Consider the following 14,552-nt stretch of genomic DNA (forward strand, 5'->3'; position numbering starts at 1 on the left):
TGTAGCTCCGTCAATGTCAGCGGGGCTTCCAGGGCCTCCCTTTCCTCACTAGATAGCGAAGTTATTCTTAATTTTCCAAAAAACTCCCGCATCTCCCCTTTTACATCTGCTTGTGGGGCTTTGTACAAATCTTCATAGTATTCTTTGAACACTTTCACCATACCAGAAGTGTGTCTTATAATGTTCCCGTCCCTGTCCCACACTGCAGGTATAGTAGATGGAGAGCCATTAGCCCTAGCTATTAATGCCAAGGTCCTGCCCACCAATTCCCCTTCACAAAAAAAACTTTGTTTCTGAAACATTTTCCTCTTTTCCTCTTTTTCCAGGGCTATCTTTCTATATTCCTCCTGGCCCTTGACCCAAGCCTCGTGCCTAACTGTAGTTGGCTCCTCTAAATACCTATCTTCTGCTTCCTTTACCTTCACCCTAGCTTTATGTTCTTTAGTCTGTACTTTCCTTTTAACACAGGAGATTTTCTGTATGAGAACTCCTCTAAGGTAGGCCTTCAGGGCATCCCAGGTTATGCCTACCGGGGCAGATCCTTGATTCAGGGTTATAAACTCTTTCAAATTGCTCACAATCCCCCCATCATCCTCAACCACCTCAAGCCAAAAGGGATTCAATTTCCACTCCCTCCGACCAACGCGCCCCCCCGTTTTGATTGAAAAAATCACAGGTGAGTGGTCCGAGAGCCCCCTTGGATCATACTCGATCCCAGCCATCACTTTCAGAGCCTCCTCATTACAAAGCACCAGGTCTATCCTAGATAGAGTGGCATGTGTCCTTGAGTGGCATGAATATTGCCTCTCCCCTGGATGCCACCTCCTCCAGATATCTACCCACCCTACTTCCTCACAGAATTGGAGGAGCGGGCTCCTAGGTGCTCCTCCAGGAGAAGAACCTGCCGGAAATCTATCCAAGCAGTTGTTCATGGCCATATTAAAATCCCCCATCACTATGACTGGCACCCCAGGTTTATCTGCTATGAAACTTATTAGTTTGTTGAGTACCTCAGTTTTGAATGGAGGAGGTATATATACGCCAGCAAGAACACAGTCCCATCCCTCAATATTGCAATAGAGAAAAACATACCGACCATACTCATCCAATCTACTCTGCCTACAGGAGAAAACCAAACCAGTGTTTATCAACACACTCACTCCCCTTGAATACGATGTATGAGTTGAATGATACTGCTCTTGGTAACTCCTATTCCTTAGTGTATTCACTGAGCCCTTTTCTAGATGGGTCTCCTGAAGGCAGAGTATCCTAACATCCCTTGTTCTGGCCATAGAGAAGATTGCTTGCCTCTTACAGACTTCTTTCACTCCCCTTACATTCCATGAGCATATCTTCATACACTTAAATTTACCTATTTTTGTGCCTATCATTTCTTATACCTATATCTTAACTCAAAATAATACTTAGTTCTCGGAAATGTTGTGATTGATTTTTGATATTCTAGTGCCTTTACTTTTTGTGAAACCACTACATTATCTCTATCCCACCATTCAAGCTTTCTACTCCCCTCCCCCTCCCCATAACCCCTTCCACACATCCTCACCCCCAAATTCCCCACACCCTCCATCCCCTCCCAACCCCTCCCCCCCCTCCCCCAACTGCCCCAACCTGGGCCTAATCCACCGAGCCTCTAAAGTGACCGTGTTTAACCCTTTCAACCTGGGTATACCTCCTTCCTCCTTTTGCATTGCAACCTAAACCCTTTTATCCGAGGGGGATTACCCCCAACATACTTAATACATGTATAATTTTTATAGCTACTATCTCCCCACACCTTTGAAAAATGTGCCCTTAGGAAAGGGGCGGAAAAAAAAAAAACAAAGCACAAGGGGAGAGGGAGAGGGAGAGGAGAGGCCAACAAAAAACAAAAAAAAAAAAAAGGAAAAAAAGAAAGGCGAAACAACCATCTACTCTAACCTCCTACTCCCTCCCCCTCTCCCTCCGAGACTGTATGCCCGGCCGCAACCCACCCCCATCCCCTTCCAACCAAGACAACACCTCCGCAGGGGTATTGAAAAATTTCACCTCTCCATTTGCTGTCACCCGTAAACGGGCTGGATACAGCAACGCATAGTTAAGTCCACGCTGCTGTAAACTTCGTTTGCACTCTATAAATTTTGCTCTCTGTCTCTGCAATTCAGGGGAAAAGTCCGGATACAGGGATATTCTTGCACCATTGTATATAATGTTCTTCATCTCTCTTGCTCTCTGAAGAATAGTAACCTTGTCCCTGAAAAACAGCAATTTGACTATAAGGGGCCTTGGCTGACCCCCTGAGTGTGGGACCCTCAGGGCAATTCTATGTGCCCGCTCAATAGCGAACATGCCGGAAAATGCATCTTTACCAAACATATCTCTGAACCACCCCTCCATGAACTCTACAGGCTTATTCCCTTCACTTTTCTCAGGGAGGCCTAGGACCCTCACATTCTTCCTCCGTGCCCTGTTCTCAAAGTCATCCATTTTTTGAAGGCATGCGTTTAGTTGTTCCTTCATCCTCTTAACCTCTTGCCTCAATGGGTTCACATCATCCTCCAACTGGCCAAGTCTCTCTTCTAAAACGGTGGTTCGGGCACACACCTCCAGCATATCCCTCTTCATCATGGCCAAGTCAGCTCTAATACCCTTAAGATGATCTGATAGATCCGACAACGTGGTCTTACAAACATTTATTGCCAAGAGAATGTCCTGCAAGGATGGTCCCTGCTCTTGTGCCTCCTTATCATTTAGTGCCCCATTACCTGGGTCACTCAAAACACTCTCCTTTTCCAGATGTGTCTGTGATGCTGAAACTGTTACTGCGGGCCCACAAATTTCAGCTGGTCCTTGGCTTTTTCTCCCCCCAGGGTTACTACCCTGCGCCCCTTGAGCTTGTGCACCCCCCGCCTGGTTCCCCTTTTTTGGTGTGCAGTTTGGCGTATGGGCAAAGCGCTCCAATTTTGCGGCAGCACCCTGGACAACTTTGTCCTTAGGACCTCGCAAATTGTGCGCCCCAGCTCCTTCCTGTGCTGTGGCCTCCTCTGACCCCTTCTTCCTGGTCATCTTGACTTCTCTCACACCTTGGGATTGCCAAAAGTAGGAAGAGTTGTGCCAATTTTTCCAGTCTCTACCTGTTCCCTTCCTCCCAAATAGTGGTGTGTAAATCTGCAACTCAGAAAAAAAGAGAAGCCGTCTCCTAAAGGACTCACAATCCCTGAATTGTAAGTACTGGGGGAGATATCACAGTGTCCTCTCCAAATTTAAATATGCCCCCTCTTACACATGACAGCATGGACTCACCAAGAGATGGCACTTCGGGGGGTTCCCCAGCTTTTCATTATGCAGGAAATGGCACAAGTAGGTTACCTTAAGGTACACAATGCGCAGTGTACCTGGATGATCCCTTCCTCCTCTCTCCCTCCTTCCCCCAGTCCTTTAATCCACAGCTTCGGTCAGCAGCTTCTACCTGCCTGCCGACCAGTCACGCTGCTGGTCGGCATAGGCGTTCTTCTAAGGGGTCCGGTGTAGTGTAGTCCTCCGCCCCCGGGATCGCCAAGGAGACGGCGTCAGCCCGATCTATGAGCCGGCTGCTCGTTCCCTGTCTCCCCCGTCCTCCGATCGTCAGTGGCTCGGACACGCCGTTATGACATCCTCGGCTTCCAGCATGGGCTGCAGGCAGCGGGCGTAGGGAGAAGCAGCTGGGTCCAGGTTCTCAACGCCCTCCCCTTCCCCTCAGCCTCCGGTCATGCCCATCCCCCCCATCTTCTGACATCTAACATGTGGAAGACATGTTCCTGTTCACAGGATTTGAACAAAAAGTGGGTAAACAGATTTCCTGGCTTCTATGAAATTTAGAAACCACCTTTGGAAAAAAAGGCCGGATCGGTTTTAAAAATAATCTGATCCGGAAAGACTTGAAAAGGAGAGAAGAAGAGGGGAGCTTTTGTGTTCTCTCTTGAAGCGAAAAGGTCCACACATGGGACCCCCCACTTCTGGATAATCATCCTGTAGATGACTTGACTGAGGACCCAGTCGCTCTCACTCAACTTCCTCCGGCTGAGGAAGTCTGCTCTTTGGTTTAACTCCCCCTTTAGGTGTACTGCTGATAGTGAGAGCACCGTGACTTTGGCCCAATTGAAAATTGTTTCCGTCAGAACCCAAAGGGAGACGCTTCTGGTGCCCCCTGTCGGCTGATGTAAGCAACTGCTGAGGAATTGTCTGAGCGGATCTGCACGTGATGTCCCCGGAGCTCCTGTTGGAAAGCTCTGAAAAATGGCCCTCAGTTCTTTCCAGTTCCAGGACTGCTTTGTGTCCTCGACTCCCCAGGATGCCTGCGCCAGACTTACCCCCAGGTGTGCTCCCCAACCTGTGCCGCTTGCGTTTGTTGTAACGATCTTGGACACTGGCAGTACCCATTCCAAACCCTGCGATAGGTTTGCTGCCTTTCTCCACCACCACAAGGATCTCTTTACTCGCACTGGAGTGAGAACCGCTGAGTCCAGGGACTTCTGAGTGTGGTACCAAACTTCCAGAATGAACTACTGTAAAGGGCGGAAGTGCAATCCTGCCCACCTTACTGCTGGGAGGGCAGGTGTCAGCAATCCCAAGGCTGACATGACCTTTCTTATAGAGATTTGTTGATTGCCCTGTAGAACTGCCAAGGCTCTGTCTACTTTGCAAATTTTTTCTTCGGGAAGAAAAACTCTCCATTGGGTTGAGTCCAGGATGTAACCTAGGAACGTAATCCTCTGGGATGGAACTAGGCTGGATATCTCCAAATTAAAGAGCCATCCCAGATGTTCCAACACACTCCTTGCTATCTGCAAATCCTGGGCCAGCTGCTCCGGCGAAGGAGCAAAAAGGAGCAGGTCATCCAGGTATGCGATCACTGATATTCCCCAAAGTCGCAGAAAGGCCTGAGCCTCCACCATAACTCTGGTGAATATCCGGGGCGAAGGGGAGGGCTTGAAACTGAAGATGTACCATTTCCTCCCCGGACCTTACTGCCAGACTGAGGAATCTCTGACTGTCCACTGCGATCGGAATGCGCAGATAGGCGTCTCTTAGATCTATGGACGCCATGTAGCAATTCAGAGGAAGCAGTGTTTTCACAGAAAAAATGGAATCCATCCGAAACTTTTTGTAGGAGATTGATAGATTCAGGGGTTTCAAGTTAAGGATGAGCCTGAACTTCCCTGAAGGCTTCCAAACCACAAAGATGTAGGTATAGAAACCCCTGCCTATCTCCCCGGGTGGGACCCGTGATATTACATCCTGCTGTTCTAGATCCTCCAGTGAGGCTAGTAATGCCGCCACCTTCTCCGCACACTTTGGCAAGTCCGTAACTATTAGCCGGGGGGGGCTTGAGAATTCTAATCTGTACCCCCTCCTTACAATCCCTAGTATAAACGGATTGGAGGTAACTGACTCCCACTGTAGGAGTTAACCTGTCTTTGGGGTTTTCGGGGCTGTTCAGGAGGGGGAAAAAAAAATCGCTCCCCCGCGCCTTCTGCCCTTGTTGGTCCAAACTTTTTTCTGAGACTCTGCTCTCGGAAAGTTAAACTTCCTTTGCGGGCGAGTCTTCTTTTTAGGCTGTTCCCCCAACTTTTTCTTTAAGGGAAAGGCCTTCATTTTATCGGCCGTTCGATCAAGGACAGCCTCCAGATCCGGACCAAACAGTTAAACCCCTGTGAAAAGGACTCCGCAAAGCTTGATTTTTGATGCATTGTCCCCTTGCTAGGTTTTTCACCAAAGAGCTCTCCTGGCTGAATTGGCCAAAGCAGAAGATCTAGCAGACATGCGGACCGACTCCGCTGAGGCGTCAGCAATGTATGCGATCCCCTTTAAAAGCATTGGAAAGGAGATGAGAATCGTCTCTTTAGCGGTCCCAGCCTCAATATGAGCTTTATTATGTGTTAGCCAGTGCTCCATGTTACGTGCCACCACTGTGACAGCCATGGCAGGCTTAAGATTGCCTAGAGAGGAATCCCAGGACTTTCTAAGTAGAGAATCCATCCGCTTGTCAATGGGGTCTGCTAGCACCCCCATATCTTTAAAAGTCAAGTCTGTTTTTCTGGATATCTGAGGGAAGGCTGCATCCAGTCTAGGTGACTTGTTCCATACAGCAGCTTCATCCTCTGAAAATGGGAATCTGCGCTTTAATGCTCTAGAAAAGAAAGGTTTCCTTTCTGGGTCTCGCCATTCCTTTTTAATGGTGTCTACTAGGACCTCATGTACTGGAAAGACATTTTTCTTCTGCTCTCCAAGACCTACGTACATCCGATCATGTAGAGACAGAGATTTTTTTCTCCTCTTGGGTACCTAGGGTGGTGTGGATTGCTCCCAAGAGCTCATCCACTTCCTCCAAGGAGAGTTTGTATCGGGAGGTTCTGGAGGACTCGCCATCCACCTTCTCTCTGTCTGATTCTCTTGAGGAATGTGAGGATGCACTATCTGGTTCATCCTCCAATGCCTCTCTGGTGCCCCCCGGTAACCCCTCACTGACGGAGGGACCTGAAGGACCAGCTGCCAGGTCAGAGCTTTGTTCCATAGAGTGTTCCTTGACTAAGCCCTCAATGCACTTTTTGCACAAAACCTTCCCCCAGGACTCCCCTAAAGTACTCCTACATGATGGGCACTTTCTCTTGGACACATGTAAGGGCTTGGTTTTTTCAGCAGATCTGTCCTGAAACGACAAAACAAGCCCTGCACAGCATCAGCAACGCTTTAAATAAAAAATAAAAACCAAGTGACCAACACCAGGAGTGCACCCCCCAGGGCCAACCACCACCAGGGTCCCAGACGTGCCTCTACTCCCCTCTGACCACTAAGTGGAGGGTTCACCCGTGGAGCTAAGTGGGAAAATGGTAAGGGATCACCACCCTAGGGTTCCACTTAACTTAGTGTGGCTGGTGCTGGCATCACCCGGCACAGAACGGGAACCGCCAGTCTCCGACATCCCTCAGGCCAGAGGAGTGGTCTGCCTCAGGTTGCTCCTCCAGCTGTCACTACAGTTTCAATGGAGCCCACATCAGCCATCGCGCCGCTCGTTTTCCGTCCCGCAGGCCGGAACCGGAAGCCGCGGGTCAAACGGAATTGCCCTCCCCGCTGCAAATGACGTCGCCCATCATCCGACCCAGCCTTGAGCTCCATGCTGATCGCCCTAAAGCGAGGGGGACTCTGACACTTCCACATCACCTTCCCCAGGCAGTGGAGAATGAGCGCCCAGGCCTCCACATTCCCCAAGGGAGGACAGGGAGCGCAATGCCACTGCAGGTAATGGACTCCCCAGCCCTACTGCTGTGTATGAGAGACCTCTCTCCCTTCCAGGATAATACCAGCCTCAGCCTCCCCAGCTAAAAAAAAGCCCAGGTTCCTAGCGATGTCTCCTTGCTGGAGGAAACACCAAAACTGGCGGGCTGGAGGGAAGGGGCGACTTAAAGATCTGGTGGAGGCGGTGTTTCCTAAGAAGGGAGGAGCTGAGGTCTCTCAAGTGTGCTGTCCTGAAAGACGAAACAGGGAAAAATAAAAATTGCCAGGACTAGAGATCCCAGCGGGAACTAGGTCCTTACTCCTGACTAGGCAGAAAAAAACTGGAGTCCTACAGCAGAGAGGGGGGTCTATACCACCTAGGACTGCCCATAGGTGTAGCCAAGTCTTTTTTCTGCCTAGTGTCCTACTCCTATAAGGGGCGGTATAACCCTATGGTTCTGAATAAGGAAGCGCTATGTCTGTCAATGAGAGAGAAATCAAATTTCTTCATAAATTTAGGCCAAATTTGTGTTCTGCTACATATTTTTGGTAAAAAAAATCCCAATAAGTGTATATTGATTGGTTTGCGCAAAAGTTATAGCGTCTACAAACTATAGGATATTTAAAAAAATTCTTTCTTTTACTAGTAATGGCGGCGATCAGCGACTGACATATTGCAGCGGACAAATCGGACACTAACTAAAACTTTTGACACTTTTTGGGGATCAGTGACACTAATACAGTGATCAGTGCTTAAAGTGGAGTTCCACCCACTTTTACAACTCTTCAGCATCCCTCAATGTAAACGAATTGGATATTTTTTTATTTTTTTTCTCAGCACCAACTGTATATCTGCTGTATTCATTTTTCACTTCCTCCTCCCTGGCCGCGGCCCATCACATCATTTCCTGTTTGCAATGCCTCCTGGGAAGGGGAGGCAACTTCCTCTGACACTGCCGTTGCTATGGAAACCTGACCTGAAACCTATTACACTGCTTGTGCTGCACTGAGGAAGAAATACAGTGTGGTTTCCATTGCCCACACTTAAGATGGCCACGGCCTGCTGTAAGTTTATAAAATAACAAACTACTGCTATAAACTAACAAAACAGACCTTATTTTACAGACTAACTTTACTAGAATACATTAAGCTTGTGTATTATAGGGGTATTTTTATTTAAAAAGTATCATTTTGGCCGGAACACCACTTTAACAAAAAACCATGGTTACTGTACTAATGTCACTGGCTGGGAAGGGGTAAACATCGGGGGTGATCAAAGGGTTAACTGTGTGCCTAGATGGTGTTTCCTTACTGTGGGGGGAGTGCTTTTTCCCAGGGAAAGCATGGATCTGTGCCCCTGCTTTGCAGAGACACAGGATCTATGCCTTCTGTACTTACAGAATGGCGATCTGCCTTGTTTATAAAGGCAAATCGCCGTTCTCCCTCTGTACCGAAGGATCGGTGGGTGCCTGCAGAAATCAAGTCCGCGGTACCCGCCGATCAGCTCCCACTGTGTATAATCACATCGGGAGCAGGCCTCAGACCTGGAAGTGCAAGATCACCTACTAGGTAGGTGATCCTGCGCAGCAGAGCCGTCTTGCTGCTGTATATGCAAGTTATACTGTTAGCAAGCGGTTAATAGGAGTTAAAAATGTTAACGTGTGTTTTCATGCATAATTGGTAATTATGCATATTCATGGGAGCAGACATATTTGCTCATTACATAACTAATAATGTGGTCATGTAATTACATACGGTCTACTTTCCGATCTGCAGTGCTACACAATGATTGTGCCTTACTGCTCCTTCTCACAATGCAAGTCTATAGGGACAAATTATGAAAGCTAAAAAGGCTGTTCAGTTTCCCCAGAACTTGGTGAACAAGGTGAAGCTCTACTGACTTCTATCATCTGATTATGCAAAAGCAAATATGCAACGTGAAATTTTACTACAATCACTAAGCTCTGGGGAAATTTCCATTCCAAGGTGCAACTTCCCTTGCAAAGTGAACAGACTTATTTTCCTTTAGTAAAACAATCCCTATGAGTCAACCAACTCATTATAAACTGTGTAGCTGATATCTCATCTCAACAATGGCTCTGAAATCAGCCTAAGGGTACATTCACATCTGTGTTGTGACTGTGCTGGGCAGCCTTGCCCAGTGCAGTTCTGTTGCAAGACAAGGTAATTTGCCTGGTTTACAATCTGCTCAGTTCAAATTGCTAAAGGCTGAGCTTCCTGAGGACATCGTTCCAGCGATACATGTTGAGGCGGGTCTACAGCCGTCACTTCCTGTCTGCTATTAACATTGCTTTTGCTTCCAGGCCATGGTTTCTGGGGTTTGTCATGCATGCTGACTCCAATGATGTGGTATGCTAACCCAGGCTGTATATAGTGGTGCCTTATATATGGTACATTACAATGTGAGTGTATTTCATATGATCTGAAAATTGAATTTGAATAAGTACTGCACTATATTAGTTTTCTCTCTTGGCAATACTATTTTCTATCTCTGAGGGGGAAGGAGAACCAAGAGACCATCCAGGCTACCTGGAATCGAAGTGTACCTATGAAAATGGGAATATCTATGAGGGCATAGGCCCACAAAACGTGTTTTGACCCTCCTGTAAAAAGGGGTCAATAACATCTGGAGAATTTGCACTCTTCACATATGTGGTGACATTTTCACATCTGCATTCACGGTGAAGGAGGAGTGAAGACATTTTCTTGCAATTGAAACTTTTTTTTTTCCTTGGTGGTGTGAGAGCACTACAGACTTATTATAGTATACACTAATGTACTCGTGCATAATTTTCTTTGGTTAATGTAAAGGCTTGTTTGTACCAGCTGTGTTTGGAAAGTGCTAGGCAGCCCTGCCAATTGTTTGCAGCGCATCAGCACTGCAGCCTTTCAGCCTACTCACTGTACACCAGTAGAGTGCAATTAAAACAGGCAGTTAAGATGCATTTCTATTGTCCCCCCAGCTTAAGCTGAAAAGGCAGCCAGATGGGGGTGTACACATGCCACAGCTTTCGATCGGCAGCCCTGTCACCAAACATGATCTGTTCAAGCCTATAGGGCCGTGCCACAACTGCCCTGTAACAGCGTGTAATGCTTGCTGCTGCAGTGCAGTGATACAGCATTTACAAGGTTCAAACAGGCAGCGAGGAGGTGGCATATCAATGACACACTGCTGCAAGTATAAACCTAGCCTTCAAGTGGTATTAAACCTAAAACCAAAAATGTTATCTATTACAGTTTACCAATCATTAGATTTGGTGGATGCATTAGTTTTCTTTTTTTAGTCTTTACCCCCTCAGGATTCACCTGGTGATCTGGCCAGTAACACACCTCCTGTATTAAAGTGTCTACACTCTAGATGAAGGAGCACAGGGGTAACTTTGGACAGCGGCATTGTCGGTCTGGGGGGGGGGGGGGGGGCATTTGACACATGCAGACAATGCAGTGACTCACTAAAAAGTTTTTTTGAATTATTTTTGGCACCCCTGACAAAGCTCTTTCCTAGAAGTGAAACAGGTTGTTTTTTTTTTCTTATAAGATGGCTAGTACATGGTTATTGAGGGTAGCAACGATTTCCATAATTTTCTCAGTAAGTGGGCTCCTTTGGTCTCATAAAGGATGATAAGCACAGAGTGCAACTTGGCAGAAGCTGCAACAGTTGGCATGCTGGGCTTTAGCGAAAATAGACAAACCCTTCAGTAGTCACTGTAGCCAAAGCTTAGAGCTGAAGCCTTCTTTCAGTAAAATTGGGGTACAATTGTGTAGCCCCTGTATATGTCTGTAATATTGTTAATTCAGTCCAGAGGGCGTTATGTGCAGATATATACCTATCATGACCATTAGATAAGGGGCCCTTTAACCCAGATACAAGCCATCTTGTGATGTTGAGTCTTTTTGAGTCTTGGTGCACATATACAGTCAGTACATTTTTAACAAGAATAATAAAAGCTATATTTTAGCCTAGCGCAGTGATGGTGAACCCATGGCACGCAGAGCCCTCTCTGTGGGCATTGCAAGTAGGGCCACCATCTATTCTCCTGTCCGTACCGGAAGAAGAGTGCCTGTTAAAAATATGTTGGTGTTCGGTCTACTGACTCGTCTCAGGCTTTATCAGCAGTGCACACACGGCCTCCTGCAGTCCTGCTCCCTTCCCGCCTCTCCGCACCTCACCTATTGGCTTCCCTGAGACGCCCAAGTCCCGTGCAAAAAGGCAATTGGCTAGTGCAGGTGTCAGTCATGGGAGCCTGGCCAGAGCATGCGCCCGCTGCCTCGGCCAATCTGCTGCTCTGGGTTGGCTCAGTGGGCGGGCTGGGTTTCGGAAAATCAACAAGGCCAGCCAGCCAATAGGAAGGCAGGGAGAGTGTCCCAGGAGTTCACTATCAGGCTAGGGCAGAAGTTTCCCGGAGTTCTGTCTGGAGCCCAGTAAGGCTGCCTGGGTTGTGAGAAAAGAGCTGACTGGTTGCCCATAGCAACGTAATACAGGCCTTTTATTTTTCAGTTGTGCACCGCAGTAGAGAAAAGTGCTGACAAGAGGACTCCTGGTTGGCTGCAGCCAGGGGCCAATGAGCATCCAGGACAAGTGCACCATGGGGCATGTATTTGGAAGACTACGGTTCCATTTTAATTAAAGGAAAACTACAGCCCCAGCATGCTCTGCAAAAATAAGATGATGGACAGCCTGGAGCCTGGGAAAAAAAGGGCTGAGGGAGAAGGGAGAGCAAGGGTGAGAGAAGTGTGGAGATAAGAGTAAGAGGAGGCTGAGGTGAATTTAGGCAATAATACTCCAGCCCCTGGAGTTGAACCCGCCAGAGAGGAGCAAGGGGATGATGCTGAGAGGTTACAATCGAGAGTGAGGAAGGCGATCACCAACAAAAGGAGAAGCCGCTGCCAGACACACAGACACTGGACGCCAGAGCCGGGTGAGTGTGGAACTGACTGCAATCCCTCTTGGGGTGGGCGATCACCACCGGTGTTGGCAATTAGAAATAAATACGTTGGTTTTGTGTTGCAGTTTGGGTACTCGGGCTCAAAAAGGTTCACCATCACTGGTCTAATGGCACTGATGCATGGGAGTGCGAATGCCCCTTTTTTTTTGTAGTTATGTATGTACTGGCTGGATCACCAGGTGAAAATAAATGATAGCCTAAAAAAGAAAACAAATGCAGCCATCACATCTATGAAATGGTAAGCTGCAATATAATAAATTGCTTTTGGGTTTAGTAGCACTTTTAAGGCAAACACTGTAATATTAATTCAAAATATTTCCTTACTGATAATACGCTCCTTCTTAGAAGAAGCTATTCACAACTTTTCAATTCCATGTAAATGCGATTAGATGGTACTGTTTATTTTACACCTTAAAACCTGAGAAAATGATATCATGTAAGAAAGTTTTTTTTTTTTTCATTGGCATCTTATCATGGAGACAAGCAGAGAATTACCTTGTGAAGGCAAAATGATAGTCTTGTTGTAAGGGCACACTTGTATGAATTGGAAAATAACCAGGGAACAGCTGAATACAATACACGGGAGCATGTCACTCAAATAGCTGCACTATTATCCCACTGAGATTACAAAGAATACGGCTCAGCTCGTAGCAAAGGAACCGCGTCCCTTAGAATTAGGTCAGGGTAACATGAAATGTTACTTCCCTTGGAGAGTGATGATAGACGTTGGATAGTAATTGTGTTTAGGGAACTGTTTTAAATCTGTGAAAAGCAAAGGTATGAGCTGAAAAGCTGGCAGAATGGAATTTGGGGACAAATATTCAACACCAGGAAAATGACAAATCTTTTTTTTCTTTACCTTTACAGTGCTGTGTGAACACAAGGCATTTAAATACAAAGAAGGAATTAAGTAATAGATTAATAGTGCTACACAATTTATTTTATACATCTGTGCTATTATATTACCGTATATACTCGAGTATAAGTCGATCCGAGTATAAGTCGAGGCCCTAATTTACCACAAAAAATGGGAAAAACTTATTGACCCCAGTATAAGACGAGGGTGAGAAATGCACAGCTACTGTAAGTGGAAAAGAGGGTCAACAATGCCCATTTGCAGCCTCACTGTGCCCATTTGCAGCCATAGGTCCCCCAAACTTCAAACTCAGTAGTTAAGGGTTCCTAGATGCCCCCTAGCTGCAGCCAAAATTTGGGGTCTGTGAACCCAAAGAGTCCCGAAATGACATTGCTGGAGATGGACACAGTTGACAGAATTTGTGGCCCCGTTTCTCAGGGCTACTTAGTGCTAGGAACCCCAAATTTGGTGTGCAAACCCAGTGGAACTAGCACCATAAAATATCCAAAGCTGGGGTTTTTAGCTCCAAGTGGCCCCGAGATACAGGGCCCCAAAAATCGGTTCAGAAAATGTCAAGCACTTTTCTGCAGCAGAGAATTACATTTTCCGAACCTACTTTGGGGCCCCGTATCTCGAGGCCACTTGGTGCTAGGAACCCCAGCTTTGGATATGTTGTGGATCCAGTTCCACTGGGTTAGTACACCAAATTTGGGGTTCCTAGCACTAAGTGGCCCTGAGCTACGGGGCCACAAAGTCGGTCAACTGTGTCCATCTCCAGCAATGTCATTTCGGGACTCTTTGGGTTCACAGACCCCAAATTTTGGCTGCAGCTAGGGGGCATCTAGGAACCCTTAACTACTGAGTTTGAAGTTTGGGGGACCTATGGCTGCAAATGGGCACAGTGAGGCTGCAAATGGGCATTGTTGACCCTCCTAGCACCAAGTGGCCCTGAGATACGGGGCCCCAAAATCAGTTTGGAAAATGAAATTTTTTGCTGCAGAAAAGTGCTTGACTCAAGTATAAGTCGAGGGGGGTACTTTCAGCACAAAAAAATGTGCTGAAAAACTCACCTTATACTCAAGTATATACGGTAAGTGGCCATGAATTCTGATCTTAGTTGTAAAGCAAGAAAAAAAACTAAAATATTTAACATTCATTTTATCCCTGTTGAAAAAAATTACCTTTAGACTTCATCTTGGTTGCATCTTTTCTTGATGTCATGTGCGCCACCGGTTCTGGGAGGGTAGTCACGTTTTCTCTTCTATAATGAAAAATATACAGAAAGTTAAACATAATGACCAGGTTCCCAAACTCTCTACTGACTCCAATACCCATAATCGGTGCCTGCTTGTAAAATAGTGATTCACAGAAGCCAGTCCTCACACAGTGATCTTATCACGTAGGATAATCATGTTAAATTGAAAATAAAAAGTTGTCAAACTTTGAAGCCTAATTGAGCTTTCAGTTTAAACCAGCTA

General features: G+C 46.7%; 1 protein-coding gene across 4 annotated transcripts in view; it reads right to left on the bottom strand.

Moving 5' to 3' along the window:
• Positions 1-14,552, bottom strand: part of KIZ (kizuna centrosomal protein) — a 385,513-nt gene that overhangs the window by 18,132 nt on the left and 352,829 nt on the right. For all 4 annotated transcript variants that reach the window (XM_073628139.1, XM_073628140.1, XM_073628141.1 and 1 more), the window contains one exon: positions 14,256-14,335. In XM_073628139.1, coding sequence (XP_073484240.1) covers positions 14,256-14,335 — 80 coding nt within the window. The remainder of the gene's footprint in view (positions 1-14,255; positions 14,336-14,552) is intronic.

The sequence above is a fragment of the Aquarana catesbeiana genome, linkage group LG04 (genome assembly GCF_042186555.1).
Source record: "Aquarana catesbeiana isolate 2022-GZ linkage group LG04, ASM4218655v1, whole genome shotgun sequence".
NCBI lineage: Eukaryota > Metazoa > Chordata > Amphibia > Anura > Ranidae > Aquarana > Aquarana catesbeiana.